Raw genomic sequence first — 21,077 nt, forward strand, 5'->3', positions numbered from 1 at the left:
CATCTCATCCCTTTTAAAGTTGGTTGGCTGTTGATATATTTTTGCAATAGACAAGTTATTTAACAACTAGATCATGAAATCATTTGCTCCTTCCTTGATCAGCACCAAACGTCCTTAATGGGATAATGCTTTAACCTCTGTGCACCCATACTTTTGTAACTTCAGATGTTTTTATTCGTGTACTTCTGTTTCCTTCTCTGGATTACAGGAAGGCCCTTGGCAGCAGGGATCACATCTTACTTGTTTTGTGCTTCTTGCACTTAGTGGGCATATAACATGTTTCATTGGAAACTGCGTGGTGCATATAAACACTGCCATTTAAGGTTATTTTAGATCACAAATTTTAAGATATTTTAGATCACAAAGAAATTACGGAGGTTTGTTTGGGAATATGCACATCAGAACTTTCTAGGCATATATGTCTACCTGTGCATGAGAAATTCTGATTGAGATACCGATAGTCTTAACTTTGCATACATTTTCCACATGCAACCTTTAAAATTAATTTAAAGGTTAATGCCAGCAGGGAAGAAAAAACTGAATTCCTTTGTGTTAATAGGAATTCAGGTATTTTTTCAAATTTGAGCACTCTGTTCAGACTCTTGGCAGGAGAGTGCCTGGAGGAAGGTTCTGGAGTCCCAAAGAGGGCACTGAATCATGGTCTTCCTTTCCTGGATGGTTTGCCTGCTCTGGCCACCTCAGACCCACGAGCAATTCATTGCCCTGTAATAGGTCATTTCTTTTCTGTGCTTTGGAGGGACCAGTTTCCTTTTCACATTCTCGTAATTGATGATCTGCTGTTTCTCACGTGACTTAGTTGCTGAGAAAGAGCTGGAGAACCTGGAGAAGTGGAAGGAGCAGAATAGAGCTAAACCAGTTAACCTGGTGCCAAGGCGACTAGGTAAGGCAAAGCAGATCAGTTGCCTGCTTGGGGAGGGGAGGGCCACCAAGGACCTTGTTAACACCTGCTCATTTGTCTTTGAATGCACATTACGGGGGGTTTGGTTGCTGGGCTGCTTGGGGTGAAATGCACTTAAAGCTGAAACACTCAAACTGAAATAACTATGGTTGTTTCTGATTTTCTGCAAGTGGCAAACGTATCATACCACACTTATCTGGGAATAAAGTGAAGGCTTAATTGCCAGGTGATGTAAGCCCCTTAGATGATCAATTCTGAAGAAAGCCTGCCTGGCGTGGTACACATAGACAAGGCTATTAATTGTGGTTAAATGCTAATGTGAGAAAAAATGAATGGAGAGTCAATTCCAAAATTAAGCTGGAGACCCAGTGGTGGGTAGAAAGGAAAGTGCCACTGGTGTTTTCATTTCTAAAGATAGAGACCTTTGGGTTTCTGGTAAGCGTGCTGCCGGGGTGACTGAATGTCTGAACTGCCTTTTGGTATTTGAGTCATTCAGAGGGGATGCCATCTAACAGGAATTGTTTGAGTCTTGTCTTCCTTACAGATTTAGTTCATGTAAATGTGTCTAGAGTTGGGGGCCAACTGTGGTCATGCCAGCTTTAGAGAAGTATTTCTCCTAATGTAGAGGCAAAAATAAGTGATTTGGAAATGATTTAGTGAGTGGCAGTAATAGAATTATTGTGGTTATTCCACTCTCATTCCTTGGATGGGGTTGACCTGAAGTGAGCGTTCATCTTTGCACTGACAAAGCTGGATTTGAGGGGTATGAAGAGGGAACAGCTTTATTCCTTCCTAACTGGGCACCTCACACCAGCTTTGAGCAAACATTTTTTCCCATCCTCTTTGGATGAAATGGGAACAGATCATTTGATCATTTGGGTCATTCTCAAATAATAGAAAAAATGAATGGAGAGTCAAGCTAGTTCTAGGCATAAAACCATCTAATTTCAGAAATGAACGCTGAGTCCTAGATACTGGTTAAGGTGCTGTTACTAATGAAAGACAAGTGCTTCTTTCCTGTCCAGCCCAGGCCTATGTCAGATAGAAAGCTAGCAAGGGGAAAGAAGCCTGTCTGGATTTTTCCCCTATTGATTCCTCTGCCACAAGATTCTGACCTCTCCAGGGTACAAGAGGAAGGGGAGGATAGGAGAGGTTAGGGTCTGTGATGTGCTGGCTCTTCATTCTTCAAGCCTTGGCCAGTTTTCCTTCTTACTCTTTCCTGGGGTTCTTTGAGTTCTGCAATGCCTCTTCCCCTATCTCTCACCTGTATTTCTCTGCCAGAGATGACACGTTTTTTCCATTGGCTGCTTATGACTTCATCCTTGTCTCTTGGTAGACTGTCTTTCTTGGGCTCATTATCCCCTTAGATGGCCCTTGTAGGAACCCTTTATGATAATTTAGTCCGGCATTCTACAGGAATGTACAGGGAACACCCATGCATCCTTTGTTCCCACAAACACTGGGAGTACAGCCATCTGCAATGTTGCCATCTCCTCTTGATGTCCCAACTGAATAGCCAACTGGTCACAGTCTCTGGCTTTAGGCTCCACTTTTCCACGCATAGGTCCATTGGGTCCCTTGTTCTCCTGGAGACATAGGGTGTATTAGTTTCTTAAATGCTGCCAGAATGTGATATACAGAAAAGGAAAAGCTTTTAAGAGGGGAATTTAATAAATTGCAAATTTACAGTTTCTAAACCTATAAAAATGTCCAAACTAAGGCATCAAGTGAAAGATATCTTAATTCAAGGAAGGTAGATGGATCTAAAACACCTTTTTTCAGCTGGGAAATCACGTGGCTGGCATCTGCTGGTCCCTTACTCTTGGACTTTGTTGCTTTCAGCCTCTGTTCCTGTGGGGCTTCCTCACTTTGCTTCTCTGGGGCTGGCTTCCATCTCCTGGTTTCTTTTGGCTCTCTTCAGGTTCTGGCTTGCTTAACATCTCATGGGAAGGCACATGGCAATGTCTGCTGGGCACTAAGCAGCTCCAGACAACTTGTCTCTGCTCTCTCTGTCAACTCTGTCATTTCTGAGGTTTCTCAAAAATATTTCCTCTTTTAAAAACTCTAGAAAACTAATCAAGACCCACCTGGAGTGGGTGAATAACATCTCCATCTAATCAAAAGGTCACACTCACAATTGGATGTGTCACCTCTCTGTGGAGATAATATAATCAAAAGTGTCCAAGCTACATTACTGAATCACGATGAAAAGAAATGGCTGCTCCCACAAAATTGGATCAGGATTAAAACATGGCTTTTCTGGGGTACGTAATACTTTCGAACTAGAGCACAGGGTAAGCTCTTCAAGTAACTTTTAGTAAACCTAAAAGTTTTCTAAACCTGCTTTCCTCAAGCTGAAGATTCTCCTTCTCCAGACACATCCACGGAGTGGATGAAATTCACATCCAGCATACTCTTTCCAACTAAATCTTCCCTCAGGTTTCAACCTCTTTTATAGGCTGAAGATGATCCTCAAGCTGGTTTTTTGCTTACCTCCTCTGCAGATCCTATTTAGGGAGCCAGGCACCTCACTGGGATTTGGAGCACTTGGTACCTACTATGTTGAAGCCTTAGCCAGAAGTGAGGCAGGAGTCTCATTTCAACTTCCTGTTAGTTGGAGTATCTAGGACTGGTCGAGTGTGTGTGTGTGTGTTTGTGTGTGTGTGGCAGGGGGGTGGGGGGTGGGGTGGTGGTGGCTGGGAACTAGGGGATAGGAAAGAAAATTCTAGACTGCATTAAATTATGAGATGAATTTTGGGCAAAATCTACAAAGGCTTAGACATCTGGCTTTCTTCGTCTCTTCTAATTTTCAGTTACTCCCATTCTCCTCCACCCTTTAAAACTATTTAAAAATGGCTCTAGGAGATAATGAAAGTAGCTGTGAGATTAGTTAAAAGCTTCAAGAATCCTCACTATTTCTCACCCATTCCTCCAGTCCTCTGCATCACAGATTATAGGGCCTAAGCCAAATAGGCCTTATATATGTTTTAGAAATCAGAAAGTCCTATAAGGTATCTTTACCAGTTTGATTATAAAAATTACAGCAAATGCAATGTTTTAATGCATCTTCTTTCAGAGAACTGACACTTTTAGTGGCCAGAGCACCAAAGAATTATTTCAAAGGAATGTTAAAAGTTGCACGCCATGCTTGCAAACCACTGAGAAAACCCCCTAAACAGCAATTGTCAAGCTGTGAGGATCTCTGGTCCCAAATTATTTTGAGCTCAAGAGAAAGCAGACAAATAATCAAGCATTCATATTTTTCTCTTAAATACCTAAAGAAAGAACAATGAATAGAATGGATTTATGGTGAGCTATTAACTAGAAATTCCCATTGCACTTTTAAAACTAAGTTATAAAGACTCCATGCTTGTCCAGTAGCAATATCTCCAAGGACCTCCTGAGTTTTGCCAATGGCATTTAGAACAATGGGGTTAGAAGATGAAAAGCTATTGAAGCATCATCAATCTTCTTCTTTATTAGGTTAAGGGATGGCCATACTCGAGCGGGAGGAATGTTCTAAAATTGAGAAGGCAGGTGCACTATTTTCTTCTTCAATGTCTAGACATACTTTATTCTAACTTCCTGATCATCACAGCCAAGAGCTTTAGCTGCCCTCCACAGATCCAGCCCTCAGATATGTTTTATAATTGTCTTCTTAACATTTAAGACCATCACCCAGCACCATTTCAAACTTCCCTATAAATCTCCCACTCCCAGTCAATGTTATCCTCATGTCTCAGTGAGGAGAAATGGGTGCTACCCACTCAAAGCCCTATGGTGAACAGGACCCAGTGCTTTCTCAAAGAACTGGCTATGAGTCTTCAGTTGCTTCTGCACCAGAGCATGGATGTACTACTTTTATTGCTTAATCTGTCCCTTGAAGTCTGATATCCATCTAAGTAAAGACTCTAATACCTACATGAGTAAAAAACCTTAGTAGGATTGTCTGCTTCTTTTAAGAACATGGCTTCCTCCTTCTGTCCAACTCCATTTCTCTTTTAAGCAGTTACCATTCTGTATTGTCATATTTAAAAAAAAAAAACTGGCTATGATTTTACTTCCATCCTTATTAAAATAAACTGTTTATGCTTTTATTTCCAAGGGTATAAACATGCTAAACTCATGTTGTAGACTCATAATGTATTAATTTGCCTTTGACGACTGATTTATCAGCTTAATGTTCATGTCTCACCTTCATGACTTTTTCCTTAGGTGGAAGCCAATCTGAGGCTGAAGTGAGGCAGAAACAACAATTCCAACTGATGCAATCTAAATACCAGCAAAAGGTCAGAATCCATATCTTCTAGTTTAATTTGGCAAGGAATTTGAGTACCAGGACTTTCAAGTAAGCATGAACCAACACAGTTACTTTACCAAAAGCATAAAAGCTTTAAACCCATTGCAAAAGGAAACCCTGGGAAGCAGAGCAGTTAGGAAGTGAGAAGTGAGGAGATGAGTACTTAGACCTCTCCAGGCCATACATCAGACAACAGGATCCTGGATTCAGATGATGCATTATTTTTCTAGTTTAAATGAACTCTACTATGTTTTATATGTTTTGGTTCCGAGAACACAGATTTGTTTACTGCATTCCAGTCGTGGAAATAGTACAGAATGATTTAAGACACCCAGTGATTTTGACAGTCAGCATTTTGAGTTTTATAATCAGGAAAAATTATCTAATCCTTTTCTCCTCAATTCAGAGAGAGAGAGAGAGAACAAGAAAGAGGGATGAACCAAGGAAGAAACACTAAAAGTAAAATTTCGTGAGCTATAGTTATAGCCCAGCCGTTCTCTATGATCTCGGTGGCTTGAAGTAACAACCTATAATCATGTCAAAGTTAAGCACAAACAATACTGTAATTTGCCTTTCATCATAATTTTGTGTTCCTAAGGTTCAGGCTGAAAAAATGTAACTTTTTGTCCTCTGTAATCTCAATGCATTTTAGCTAAAAAGAGAGGAGTCTATTAGAATCAAGAAGGAAGCTGAGGAAGCTGAAATCCAAAAAATGAAGGCAATTCAGAGAGAGAAGGTAAGATGGTGGTGAGAATGATTAGCTGACATTTATGAACACCTGACACATGCCAATTTCTCTCCCAGACACTGTCCATGTGGTAACTCATTTAAACCTCATGATAACCCTACGAAGTACGTATTACTATTCCCCAAATTTTTAAATGGGGAAATGGACACAGAAAGGATAGATAACTTGCCCAAGGGTATCCAGCTAATAAGTAGAAGAACTAGGATCTTTTGAACCCAAGCAGGCTGGTCCTGGGAGAGATCAAAGTGGTAACAGTGTATTTGATCAGAATATCAAATATACTCCAAGCGATTAGTTACAGTGGCATTCAATGAGATGCTGCCCTACTTCAATCCAAACATTGAATTTTCTAGGATGAGTACAATAGAGATGACCCTGCCTTCTCTATTGCTGAAGGAAATGGCTTGCATCTGTATTTCACATTGGTGATGGCTCTGTTCTAAGCTCAAAGTGATGTTTTCGGTTTTGGTACTCTTGGGGGAAAAATCTTTTAAAAACGCCCTATTGACAGGGAAGGAGGAAGAATGCCATATTGTTCCACCCCACTGTCTACTCCCGTTCCCCACAGAGCCCTAAGCTGCAGGAAGTTTTAAGTGTGGGAGGTTTGGGGACAGGGGCTTAACTCGTGACGTATGACATCCTACATGATTACTATGCGTAACACTGGCTGCAGGTAGGAGTCACAGAAACACAGTTTCTCTTCCTATGGTTTTCTTCCCTCCCTCCATCTATCTCTCCCTCCCTCCCTCCTTTCCTTCCTTCCCTCCTTCCCTTCCTCTTTCTCTCCCTCTGTCTCTTTTAAAAGCATTTAAATCTGGTTACCAAGCAACAGATGTTTTACCAGTTCAAGTTAATGAAGCCAAAAGCTTTTGGGACACACAGGAGTACGTGAGCCTCCCTTCCCCTAGCTGAAGAGCAGACTGTTAAGTGTTTCTTGGAAGGTGTCCCGCTGTGCTGTGTGACCTGGCACAGCCTCCAGCCCTTTCTGAATTGTACCAGTAAATCTGTTTGTAAGTACCACCTCCTCTTCTCCGAAGGCCATGAGAGACCCTGTGGCTGTAGAGATATAGACCCTGGGAGTGGGGAGGTGACGGGACCTGAATATGAGGATTATGAGTGATGATCTGTAATGAAATGTGAAGGTTAAACTGAACAATAGAGTAACCTTGCTTACCTAGTTTGATTCGGCAAGCTGTTTTCAGTCTCAGCTATTACACCTTCGCTGTAAGATTTTGATTGCAGTAACTTTTATGTCAAAGGTAAGATTTTTCTGTCTCCTCCTACCTCTTTATTTCCCACTCTCCTTCTCTTTATCTAAATCTTCTTTTCCCCCATTTTCTTCTCCCAAAACAGGTTCACACGTTGGTCTTGTGGTTGTAGAGGAGGCACTCCTGTTATAGAGCAAGCCCCTCTACATTTCAGGCAGAACAAAGAAAACCATTAAATCATCACCAGGAACTGAATTAAGAGACTTGCAGACCCTGAAGAATTACTGAGTTGCAACCTTTTAACCTTAAAAGCCATTTATTACTTGTCATTTAATACCCATGATTGGCCAGCTTGTAGGTTACCTGTAGCTCATTTCTTCCTAGGTTAAATAATGTGTACTACTCAGAAACATTAGCGGCTGAAGCTATTTTCTTTGTCATTACTAAAAGAAGATTTTGTCCCTTTCTACAGTATACTGTAACAGTAGACATATACCATGGCATATAAAAATCTTAATTGGTTTGGCTTTTCTTATGAGATGAATATAATAGCTATTGGTGTAAATTTTCCCAAAATTGAGAGATGAGGGTGAGTGAGTTGCTGGGTGGACTCCTGAGATGAATATAATAGCTATTGGTGTAAATTTTCCCAAAATTGAGAGATGAGGGTGAGTGAGTTGCTGGGTGGACTCCTACTGTTCAAAACAAGGTCCTGGGACCAGTGGCATAACCTGGAAGTTGGTTAGAAATGCAGAATCACGGGCACACCCTAGCCCTTCTTATTCAGAATTTGCATTTTGACCAGCTCCCCAGGTGATGCAAACTACTTTTTAAAAGAAGAAACTATTCACCCTGGTCCTTCCACACATTTCTCTGGCCTCCATAGCTGATTGGTCTGCACAGCCCCCATGATTTACCCCTTCCCGTCTATAAATCCATGGCTCTTCTTACTAAATATAAGCCCATTTAGTAGCTGGTGTCAGATGAAAGAAATATGGACATTAGCCATCTAGAAATGATACACTTCATATTGCTGGTATGAAAATGGCCAAGGGAAGTGATAACGGCTGTTCTTGTAGAACACTTCTTCTTTTTTTTTTTTTAATTTTTTAAATTGTGAAATATATATATCAATAAATTTCCAAGTACATTTTAACAAATGGTTATAGAACAGATTTCAAAGTTTGGTCTGGATTACAGTTCCACAATTTCAAGAACTTTGGTTGGGATTTGGGAAACCATGGCAATTAGTAATGTCTAGCTATAGCTTGTATAAAAATAGCCTCCAGAATAGCTTCTCTACTCTATTTGAACTCTCTTAGCCACTAAGACCTTATTTTGTTGCATTTCTTTTCCCCTTTTTAGTCAAGGAAGGCATTGTCAATCCCATGATGCCAGGGCCAGCCTCATCCCTGGGAGTCATGTCCCATGATGCCAGGGAGACTTTCACCCCTGGATATCATGTCTCATACAGAGGGTAGGGTAATGATTTTCCTTGCAGAGTTGGGTTTAGAGAGAGAGAGGCCACATCTGAGCAACAAAAGAGGTTTTCTGTAAGTAACTCTTAGTCATTATTATAGGTAGGCTTAGACTCATTGCTATAGAAATACATTTCATAAGGGCAAGCCTCATGATCAAGTGTTTGGCCTTTTGACCGGGAGTCTCTAACGTTTGAGACTGTATCTGAGATCTCCCTGGTGGTAAAATTTAGTAGTTTCATACATTTCTTCATCCCTCAAGGAACTTTGCCCTTTTTTATTATCTGCTCAACACTCTGTGGGATGTGTCTGGGCCTTACATTAAATTACATAGAATTATAAGCCCTCATTCCCATTCTAGGCTCCATGTGTTTGGGTTGTTTTCCAGACAGGTTGAGTTTGATTATATGCTATAGAAAATGTAGATTTTTGAACAAGATAAACCTCTCTTCCTTTCATCTCATACAGTAGGTGAAGTTCTAAAATACAGACAACGTCCTTCTTACCCCTGTATTCTCATTTACCTGAGTCCTGACCCAATTGGTTTTGTTCTTATCTCTAATTGAAGCCTGATCTCTTTTTCAGTTTCTTTAACAGTTGTTTCATGTGGCAGTGCTGACTTTTGGACCAGCAGAATTACTCTGAGACTTAGATGTCACATGGGTAACCAAAGTTCCAGGGAAATACCAGGTTATATATATATATAGCACAGCATCTCAGAATCTAGGAATAGCACTTACAACTCTGGACTACACGTGACTGCTATAAAATCTTATAATCGAGGCCCGAATTTTCATATGAGTATTTTCTAAAAGTAACCATACAATATTCTTTTGTTTCTGGCTTATTTTGCACAACATAGTTTCTGCAAGGTTCATTCACTTTTGTTGCCTGCCTCATGACTTCATTCCTTTCTGTAGCTGCACAATATTCCATCATATTTTTGTACCACAGTCTACCTTTCTGCTTCTCTGTTAATGTATCCTTCGGCCACCTCCATCCATTAGGCATCGTAGATAATTTCCAGAATAAACAATCCATGTCTTACAATATCCTCACTTAGTTTTACAATCATCAGCACTCTTAATTTTAGACAATTTTCTTTGCTCCAAAGAGGAAAAATAGCAGATAAACACACCCTCATCAAATAGCAAATCTAAACCTCCCCTTAACTCTTGTCCCTTCCCCCGCACCCCAATTATTTACCCCTGGTATTGCTGTGGTACTGTTGATATCTTCCTGTTAAATACATGCCATAATATGCAATAGTAGTTTCACTCCCATACCCCTCACTGTTGACTGTTTGTACAAGGTTCATACCTTTTAAGTAGTTCATGCAAGAACTTATTTATATTTGTGGTGTTAATTGATGGGATACATGGTTCTATATAGCCCCTTTCAATCATATTCCTCTTCAATATGGCATATTACTTATAACCCCACTATTGAACTATCATCACTTTTCTCCGTTCTCTTACTTTTAAGTTCAACCTCTTTAACTAACCATTCACCCATCTCTAGTTTCCATGTCTCTCTAGGTCTCCTGTTTTCTACATTATAAACCTCTGAATTTACCTTTACCAGGGTCATAATAGCAAAATCATACAGTATCTGTCCTTTTGTATCTGGCTTATTTACTTAGCATTATGTCCTCAAGGTTCATCCATCTTGTCATGCCCTTCAGGACCTCATTTCATCTTATTGCTGCATAATGTTCCATCATGTGTTTATACCACATTTTGTTTATCCTTTTGTTTGGGGATGGGCACTTGGATTGTTTCCATCTTTTGGCAGTTGTGAGCTGCTATGAACATCAGTGTGCAAATGTCTTTTGTGTCACTGCCTTCAGTTCTTCTGAGTATATACCGTGTAGTGGTATTGCCGGGTCATAAATTTCAAAGACTGAGAGTCATTTATCCTTGGGGTTTAAAAAGCGGCAATCCCGCCCTTTCCAAAGGCCTACTCAGCAGCCTTGCTCTCTCTGCAAATGCTGAGTGTGGTGCAATGCTGGGCTCTACTGGGAGACCACCTTTTTGGTTCCACCCTCTCCAAGCTTCAGGGCAGTACTCAGTATCTCTGCCATCTCCGGGGCACACTGTCAACTCCTCCAGAACAATGGGTAGCAACCAGGCTCCCCCTAATCCTGGGCTTATACATTCTACCCCCTTTGAGGCCTGAGGTGGCACAGCTCTTCCTGAACAATGAAGCAGAAGGTCCACCCTCTGGTTCCAGGGCAAACTCACCATCTCTGTTAATGGGTCAGTCCACTCTCCTGGTCCTAGGTTTCCTGGCTCTAGACTTTAGCTTCCATGGTTCTGCCTCTGAAGATATTTTTCCTTCACTTTCTCCCATTTTCTGTTCCTTCAGTCCAGACTGGCAGTGGTTCCATTTATACAAACCCACAACACTCTTGTTGGTTTTCTATGAAATACCTGGGATCATGCCCATCGGACAAAAGGACTTTCATACATCCTTTCTGGATAACTCCATCTCCAATCCTCACTTGTCTTGTAATGACTGACTACTTCCATGGTGGGATAAATCCTCATGTGGGGCCCTATTCACTGGGTCTCACTTTCTGGAACCCCAGAATTTTCCAGAACATCAATTTCTGTTTTCTTTGTACCCAAGAGTTCAGTTCTCAACTTATCTCTTTCCTGTTGCATTTCACTATAAGCTGCAAGGAGAAACCAGGCTGCACTTTCCATATTTAATTTGGAAATTTCCTCAGCTAAGTATTCTATGTTGCCTTTAAATTCTTATTTCTATCCAACCGCAGTACACAATTTTGCAAGATTCTGTACCACTTTAAAACAAGGGTCACCTTCCTTCCAGTTTGCAATAACACATGCATTATATCTGTCTAAGCCCATATAAGAAGACTCCTTAGAGTACACATTTCTACCAACACTCTCCTTAAAGCATTTTAGGCATTCTCTATCAAGCTCCTCACAACTCTTCCAAAATCTCCCCCTTATCCATTTAAAAAGCTGTTTCAACATGTTTGGTATTTGCAAACTGCAGCACTCCATTTCTCTGGTACCAAAATCTGTGTTAGTTTGCAAGCAGCTATTGTGATATACCAGAACTGGAACAGCTTTTAAAAAAGAGGAATTTAATAAGTTATAAGTTTATAGTTCTAAGCCTATAAAATTGTCCAAACTAAGGCATCCTTTATCTTAGAAAGTTACTTAATTCAAGAAAGGCTGATGTTCTAGTTCGCTAGCTGCTGGAGTACAATATACCAGAAACAAAATGGCTTTTAAAAAAGGGGAATTTAATAAGTTGCTAGTTTATAGTTCTAAGGCCAAGAAAATGTCCCAGTTAAAATAAGTCTATAGAAATGTCCAATCTAAGGCATTCAGAGAAAGATACCTTGGTTCAAGAAGGCCGATGAAGTTCAGGGTTTCTCTTTCAGGTGAGAAGGGCACATGGTGAACACAGTCAGGGCTTCTCTCTCATCTGGAAGGGCATATGGTGAACATGGCATCTTCTGTTAGCTTCTTCTCCTGGCTTCTTATTTCATGAAGCTCCTTGGGAGGCATTTTCCTTCTTCATCTCCAAAGGTTGTTGGTTGGTGAACTATGCTTCTTGTGGCTAGGTCATTCTCTGCTCTCTCAGAAATCTCTCCTTCTTTCTCCAAAATTTTTTCTCTTTTATAGAACTCCAGAAACTTATTAAGACCCACCCAAATGGGTTGAGACATGTCACCTAATCCAGCTTAACAACCATTCTTGACTAATTCACATCATCAGGCAGATCTGATTACAGTTTCAAACATATAGTATTGAATAGGGATTATTCTACCTTTATGAAATGGGATTTTGATTAAAACATGCTTTCCTAGGATCCATACATCCTTTCAAACCAGCACAGCCGATGGGTCAGGAGTACCTCTGTCAGCTGGGTAGTCACGTGGATGGCATATGCTGGTCCCTTGCTCCTGAGCTCTGTTGCTTTCAGCCTCTGTTTCTTGTGGGGGCTCCTCGCTGTACTTCTCCAAGGCTGGCTTTCATCTCTTGACTTCCCTTGGTTCTTTCCAGGTTCTGGCTTGCTTAAAATCCCATGGCAAAGTCTGCTGGGTGCCAAACATCTCCAAACATTTGTGTCTCTGTTGTCCATGTGTTGGGATCTGTGTAAGCCCTGCTTTGAAGTTTCTGTTAACTCTGTCATTTCTGTCAGCTTTGAGGCTTCTGTTATTTATGACTTTCTCCAAAATGTCTCCTTTATTAAAGGATTCCAGTAAACTAGTCAAGGCCCACCTGGAAGGGGGTGAGTCATGTCTCCATCTAATCAAAAGGTCACACTTACAACTGGGTGCATCACATCTCCATGGAGATAATCTAATCGAAAGATTCCAACCTACAGTATTGATCAGGATTTAAAGGAATGGCTGCTCCCACAAGATTGGATCAGGATTAAAACATGGCTTCTCTGGGGTACATAATATTTTCAAACTGGCACACCCAGCTCTCTTGTTTCCCTTTAGTTTTTCCTCCCCAAGAGAGGTCATTTGCGTGTGTAACGTTGAGTCCAGTGGATCCTGCTGGGAAAGCAAACTGCATTCCCAGCCTGCATTTGTGGGTGTTCTCTGAATTCTTGATAAATAAGAGGGTGTAAATGGACACCTGCTCTTTAGCATCTGGTCAGGTCAGTGAGGCCTGGAAAGGGCATTGAGGTGCTTGAATTCTCCACCTGGAGTAGGTTGATGGTATGTTTATTTTCAGTGGTATACTGGAGTCTCTTATGTGGAAAGCAGTACATGCTACAAGCCAACCTTCCCTCCTCCCTGACAACTGTTGCTAAATGTTTACCAGCATACCACTACTTAGCTTTAAATGAAAGAGCTGCTCCTTCCCCTCACCCACTACCCATATTCTGAAGCCAAGCCTCAGAGGGCTGAGGAAGCTTTTGTGAAGTATTTTACTTGTTGGGTATCTGATCCTTTTTTATTTAAAAAGAAATATATAGGCCAAATGGTAGGTAGAATTATGCATTCCACCCCCCAAAGAAGTTCATCTCCTAATCCCCAGAACCAGTGATTTGTTATTTTACATGGCAGAGGAAAATTAAGTTTTCAGGTGGAATCAAGGTTGTTAAGTCAATTGACCTTAAAATAGGGAGATTATGCTGCATTATCCAGTTTGATCAAATATCATTCCAAGGATCCTTAAAACTGGAAGAGGGAAACAGGAGAGAGAGAGAACTAGGAGCTAGAAGTATGAGAAGGACTGCCTCTGCTGGTCCCCTGGGCAGTGGAGAGCCCACATCACAGAGTTTAGTAGTTCTGAACCCACCACCTCCTTCCCCTCCTAGAAAATTCTTGCTTGTATATTAAGACTGGATTCTAGAATTTCTACTCCTTTTTAGATCCATGGTTTCTATCCCTCTATTTGGTCATCAACTCCTTGAGGAATCTGAAGAAAGCTTTGGCCCCACTCATTATAAAAATGGACATATCTCCAATATATGGCTTGTCTTAGTTTGCTAGAGCTGCTATGACAAATCCCACACAACAGGTTGGCTTAAGCAACAAGAATTTATTGGCTCACGGTTTCTTGGAATCTGTAACATTCTGGTGATGGTTTGCCAAATCCTTGGGGCTCCTTAATTTGCACCTCTGTCTCTGTCACATGGTGATTTCCTTGGTCTCCTGTGGCTTTCTCTGACTTCTGTCTTCTATATCTTCTGACTTCTTTGGTTTCTGGTTTCTACTGACTGACTGTTTCTGTATTTCCTCTTTTTATAAAGGCCTCAGCAATGTGGATTACGATTCACCCTGATTCAGTTTGACCACACCTTATTATAATAACATCTTTACAAATGGGTTCACACTTATAGTTATGTAGATTCAGGTGAAGAGTGCATGTTCTGTTAGGCATGTTATTCAGTTACCATACAGCTCATTCATGAACCCAAGGTTAAAAACCACATTCTGAATGTGACTCAGCTTTTGACTCCAGTGCCCAGCATAGGGACTGCCACTTAGTAGGCCTCTAACATAGTATCCAGCATATACTAGGCATTTGAAATACGTTGAATCAATGAGATTCAGGGATATTTTAAACAATTTGCTTGCAGTCATTCAGCTGGCAGAGTTGGAGCGAATTCGTGTATTTTCTTCCTCTGGATTTCATGTTCTTGAGATTTAACATTCTGCCTTTGGATGTATGGATAATTACGTTTGAGCAACTCCTTAACTCACTGTTAAATGAAAAGGAAATAGAGTCTGATTAAACCTAAGCATTTGGATTCTATATTAAAACAGTATGTTGCTAAGTATTGATAAAAACTTCTCAGATCCTCTAGTATTTTGTAAAATACTTCTCCTTGGGCTTCTGCTGAAGTGTAAATAGACTTTTGTTGGATAGAACTTAGCTACTGTGTGACTGTATGGTGAGCTGCACACTGTGATAATCTATTAGTGAAGAGATTAAAACCAGTTAATGTCTCAATTTCTGACTTGGCTAAAGGAACCCAGCCTCTGTCCCCAGATATTTTGGGTTTTCTCACTACTGTGGGAAGTGTTACTAATTACCAGTGTAATTAACACCTAGTCCTTGCTTGTTGTCTTTTACCCTTTTGATGTTTTGTTTTTTTTTTTAATTTTTTGCGGGGTGGGGTGGGGGTGGGGGTGGTTGTAGGTTGTTGATTCCCACTGACCACTTTGAGTCTGATGAGTCAGGATTTTTCCTAGATTGCTATCGTGTTTATTCTGTTTCAAAAATCTCTCTTAGTTTGTTTCCTAGACATTATATCTTATTGATAATCCAATTACTTTGCATTGGAACTGATCCCTTTTGATTCTGGTCATTCCCTTTGTCTCATTTTTTTCTTGAAACTGAAATCATCATCCATTTGCCTTTCAATATGGGAACCAGTAAACAGTTCTGTGAGAATGAAGATTTTCATGGAAATGAACACTATGAATAGTTTTGTCCCCCTCTTTGAAAGATAGAGCCAGACGTACATCAGAGCTTAGAAGGGATGATTTCCATAATCCATTTTCACACGTCTTCATGCTGGACAAATCCAATGCTTTTTATTAAAGCAAACCCAGTTGCTTGCCATCTCCCTTGGACTCACTTGAAACAGTTTTTCTCCTGTGTTATGGAACTTGTTTCAACTCCTTTTAAACTTCTTTAGAAATTTTCCTTCTCATAGGCAAGTTTTTTTTTTTTATTAATTAAAGAAAAAAAAAGAAATTAACACAACATTTAGAAATCATTCCATTCTACATATGCAATCAGTAGTTCTTAACATCATCACATAGATGCATGATCATCATTTCTTAGTACATTTGCATCGATTTAGGAAAAGAACTAGCAAAACAATAGAAAAAGATATAGAATGTTAATATAGAGAAAAAAATAAAAATAATCATAATAGTAAAAAAAAAAAGACAAAGTTTTATAAAAAAATAAATAAAGTGTGTTATGGTGGAGAGAAGCAAATGCTTCTAGTTTATTTAAACCGAATTAAAATATGCCAAAGCCATGATGGCAATGATGTCAAATATGAAGTAGTCCTTTGTCTCTAGGTCCTCCTAATGACTAATTAAAAAATAAATGAACTCTTTTTCTATTCAAGTAGATGCATTTTTTTTTTTTATAAATGACATTTATGGTTCAGTCTCTCAACAGCTTCAAGTATCTGTTTGTAAGTCAGAAGGGAGTTGATTTGGCTTGTTGAAATTCTTTTCCTGAATTCTTTGGTGGAACTTGGGTGTGTTTCTAAATTTTGTATGAACTGTTGAACCATTTATTATCATTTTAATTTAACTTACGTGGCATGAAAATTTTGTTTCCATTTGAGCATTTGGAAAGCGCAATTTAAAATGTAAGTGTTGGGTGGGCCACAGTGGCTCAGCAGGTAAGAATGCTTGCCTGCCACGCCAGAGGACCCGGGTTCAATTCCTGGTGCCTGCTCATGTCAAAAAAAGAGTAAGTGTTGCTACTGTTTGAACTAAGAATAAAAATGTGAAATACTGATGTGGTGATTATACAATGAAATAACTGGTGCTCCTGGCATCCAGCTTAGAGTTCATGAGCTTAGAGCTTGGAACCCCCTTGCAGGTCACCTGTGGATTTTGGATCTTGGGTAACTTTAACATCACAATTCTGTTTAAAGCTTCTCTAATAGATTACATTTTATATTTGTAATTTCAGAGCAATAAACTAGAGGAGAAAAAGAGACTTCAAGAAAATCTCAGAAGAGAAGCATTTAGAGAGCATCAGCAATTGTAAGTTTATGCTTTCAGAAATTCATACATTTATAGGTGCACCATTCATTCTGCTTTTAAATTCTAATGTGATGGTAAATTTTTAAAAACACCATCTGGTATTGGATTATTGGCTGTTGTTCTAGTTTGTAAGTTGCCAGAATGTGTAAACCAGAACTGGAATGGCTTTCAAAAAGGGGAATTTAATAAATTACAAGTTTACAGTTCTAAGCCTATAAAATTGTCCAAATTAAGGCATCCAAGGAAAGAGACCTTAATTCAAGGAAAGCCGATGGGTCAGGAACACCTCTGTCACTGGGAAGTCATGTGCCTGGCATCTGCTGGTTCCTTGCTCCTGGGCTCTGTTGCTTTCAGCCTCTGTTCCTGTGGGGGTTCCTCACTTTGCTTCTCTGGGGCTGGCTTTCATCTTTTGGCTTCCCTTGGCTCTCTCCAGGCTCTGGCTTGCTTAACATCTCATGGCAATGTCTGCTGGGCTCCAAGCATCTCTAAACATCCATGTCTCTATTCTCCGAGTGTTGACATCTGTGTCAGTTTTGTTCTGAAGTTTCTGTCTTCTCTTCTTTTAAAAGATTCTAGTAAACTAATCAAGACCCACCTGGAATGAGTGGAGTCACCTCTCCATCTAATCAAAAGTTCACACCCACAATTGGGCACGTCACATCTCTGTGGAGAAAATCTAATCAAAAGTTTCCACCTGCAATATTACGTCAGGATTAAAAGAAATGGCTGCCTCCATAAGACTGAAAATCAGGATTAAAACATTGCTTTTCTGGGGCACATAATATTTTCAAACCAGCAGTCATTATATTAATTACATAATTGTAGTATACTTATGTCATTATATAAGCAAGGTTCCAAGGTTAGAGCTGTCAGTAGTCACCAAATTATTCTTTCGTAGTCCATCAGTTAGAAATTGTGTTGTTATATTGGAGGAATCTTCCATTATAATTGACATGAAGGGTTTGAGTCTTTGGTGATCCAGGGTACTTCTTATTAGTTATGCTGATTTTCATAATACTGGTATAAGGGGGAGGGTGTTTTAAAATGAAGTATCCAAGAAGGAGTTAATTTAACAATGCATTTATCAAATGGACTAAGGACCATTGTACATTTATACTTTTCTAGACAAGAATTGAGAAATCATTTGCACTTATTGGTAAAATTCGTGACTGGTGGTGATACACCAAGATGATTTCTCCAGTGTAACTTGTGAATAAGAGCTGCTAATATGTATACAGGGCAGCTACCATATGCTTTATAATAAAGATAATCAACTCTGTTATGTAGACTTTACAGATAAGCTCACTTCCTAACTTTAACAGCTATGTTTTCTGCACATTGATTGACAGAATAGATAAAAAACAAAGAACCAGATTGCTGGTTTTGGTAGAATTAAAACCAGGCACATCTGGGTTTAAAGTTCTAGCTCCATTCCCTACCTGTGACTTCGGGCAAAGTACTAAACTTCTTTATGCCTCAGTTTTCTCTTTCATAATACCTATCCCATAGATCATTTGTAAGGATAAAACAAAATAACTTATGTAGATGGCATAAACATTCCTGAACATAATATGGACTTGAAATGATACTTCTTACAAGTAGCCTTGTCAGCTGGGATCAGATGACTTTCATTTTGCAGAAACTGTGCACAGCTTCTCTGGTCCCACCAGAGCTGGTAATTGGACTCCCCATTTCATTTCTCTGGTGGCCTCCTCTTCTTTCTTCCCATTGTCATCACTCATTTACAGATTTTAAGGTCACTCTGAAGTTGGAGTAAACATATATGCCATGCTAGAGTGTGTTTCTCCTCTGAGCACAGAGTCTGCTGGTTTTCTCATACCACAGACTTCTCTCATAAGTGGCTCCTACTTGCATTTAAGACTCAGAGGCAGGAATGAAAAAGAAGTCTTGCAACCCATTCCTTTCCCCTCTAATGCTTTAGGAACCTGGACTTTGCTACCCAGCTGGGGAAATGGGTGGGCATGGGCTGGGACTAGAGCGAAAGTTCTAATGAATGCAGGTATTTCCCTTAAGTTATCTTCATTGTAGTCACAGAATCTGTAGCCTGTCTTTTCCCACTCTTCTTTGGAAGGAAGCATGGGTATGATGGGATTGAGGGAAACAAAGTCAGGAGAAGTTGTCTTGAAGTGAAATATGACAGGAGGAAGACCATGGATGGAAGTTGTTAATGTATTACTGCCTCCCTGTTCAGGAATAGAGAATGGGTGGGAGTTTATTACTTGCTCCTAGTCGGAGTTGAGGGAAATAAGAAACAGAAATGAGGAAGAGATCAGCCACATATATCACAAAAGATCAACTATATAGGAAAGGAGGTTGCAATAAAGGAAAAGAGAGACGAAAAAGAATATGGTGTATAAAAACCAAAGGACAAAATGGCTGAAGTAAGAACTGCCTTTACAGTAATAATACGGAATGTTCATGAATTAAATATCTCAATCAAAAGACACAGATTGGCAGGATGGATAAAAAAGCATGATTCAACTATATGTTGTTTACAAGAGACTCAAACCTTAGATCCAGAGACACAAATAGATAGAAAGTATAAGGTTGGAAAAACATATTCCATGCAAGTGGTGACTAAAAAAGAGCTGGGGTAGCTATGCTAATATTGGATTAAATCGAATTTAAGTCAAAAGCTGTTATAAGAGACAAAGAAGAACACTATATATTAATAAAAGGGGCAATCCACCAAGAAGAAATAGCAATCATAAGTATTTATGCAAAACTAACCAAGGTGTCCCAAAATACGTAAAGCAAACACTGGAAAAACTGAAGGGAGAAATAGACACCACTACAATAATGGTTGGAGACTTCAGTATACCACTCTCATCAATAGCTGGAACATCTAGATAGAGAATCAATAAGGAACTAGAGAATTTGAAAATATGACAAATGAATTAGATCTAACAGACATATAAAGAACATAGCACCCCACAACAGCAGGATATACATTGTTCTCAAGTGCACATCGGTCATTCTCCAGAATAGATCACATATTGGGTCACGAAACAAGCCTCAATAAATTTAAAAAGATTGAAGTTATACAAAGCACTTTCTCTGACCATAATGGAATGATGCTGGAAATCAATTACAGGGTGGTAAATCCACAAATATGTAGAAGTTAAATAACATAATCTTAAACAATCATAGATCAAAGAAGAAATTATGAGAGAAATCAGTAATTATCTTGAGATGAATGAAAATGGAAACAAACATCAAACTTACAGGAAACAGTGAAGGCAGTGATGCAAAGGAAACTTATAGCCCTAAAAGCCTACGTTAAAAAAGAAGAAAGACCTAAAATCAAAGACCTAACTGGACACCTGGAGAAACTAAAGAAAGAACAGCAAACTAACTGGAAAGCAAGAGAAGGAAAAAAATAATGAAAAGATTAGGAAAGAAATTAATGAAATTGTGAGTTTAAAAAAAACAATATAATTAACAAAACTAAAAGTTGGATCTTCAAAAAGATCAATAAAATTGACAAACCCTTAGCTAAACTGACAGAGAAAAAAAGAAGAGATGATACAAATAAATAAAATCAGAAATGAGAAGGAAGAATGACTACTGCCTCACAATGATAAAAAAAATCATAAGAGAATACTATGAATAACCATATACCAACAAATTTGACAACTTAGATGAAATGGACAGATTCCTAGAAACACACAAACAACCTACACTGACTCTTGACAAAGCAGAATATATTTCAACAGGCAATTACAAGTAAAGACATCGGTTCAGTTTTGCCAAAAACCTCCCAATAAAGAAAAACCCAGGATTAAATGGCCTCACGGGTGAATTCTACCAATCATTCTAAGAAGAATTAATACCAATCCTGCTAAACTTCTTCCAAAAAATTAAAGAGGCAGAAACATTACCTAACTCATTCTATGAGGCTAACATTACCCTGATAGCAAAGCCAGATAAAGATACTATAAGAAAAGAAAATTACAGACCAATTTCTCTTATGAACATAGATGCAAAAATCCTGAACAAAATACTAGCAATTTGAATCCAACAGCACACTAAAAGTATTAGACACCATAAGCAAGTGGAATTTATCCCAGGTACGCAAAGTGGTTAAACATAAGATGATCAATTAATTTAATGCACCCCATTGACAAAATGAAGTGAAAAAATACATGACCATCTCTGTTA

At 39.3% G+C, this 21,077-nt stretch overlaps 1 protein-coding gene across 3 annotated transcripts in view; it reads left to right on the top strand.

Annotated features, from left to right (window-relative positions):
• EPSTI1 (epithelial stromal interaction 1) overlaps positions 1-21,077 on the top strand; it is a 117,654-nt gene that overhangs the window by 14,637 nt on the left and 81,940 nt on the right. For all 3 annotated transcript variants that reach the window (XM_077158339.1, XM_077158338.1, XM_077158337.1), the window contains exons 3-6: positions 818-901; positions 5,135-5,208; positions 5,872-5,955; positions 16,822-16,895. In XM_077158339.1, the coding sequence (XP_077014454.1) occupies positions 818-901; positions 5,135-5,208; positions 5,872-5,955; positions 16,822-16,895 (316 nt within the window). The remainder of the gene's footprint in view (positions 1-817; positions 902-5,134; positions 5,209-5,871; positions 5,956-16,821; positions 16,896-21,077) is intronic.

The sequence above is a fragment of the Tamandua tetradactyla genome, chromosome 4, assembly GCF_023851605.1.
Source record: "Tamandua tetradactyla isolate mTamTet1 chromosome 4, mTamTet1.pri, whole genome shotgun sequence".
In the NCBI taxonomy this organism is placed as follows: domain Eukaryota; kingdom Metazoa; phylum Chordata; class Mammalia; order Pilosa; family Myrmecophagidae; genus Tamandua; species Tamandua tetradactyla.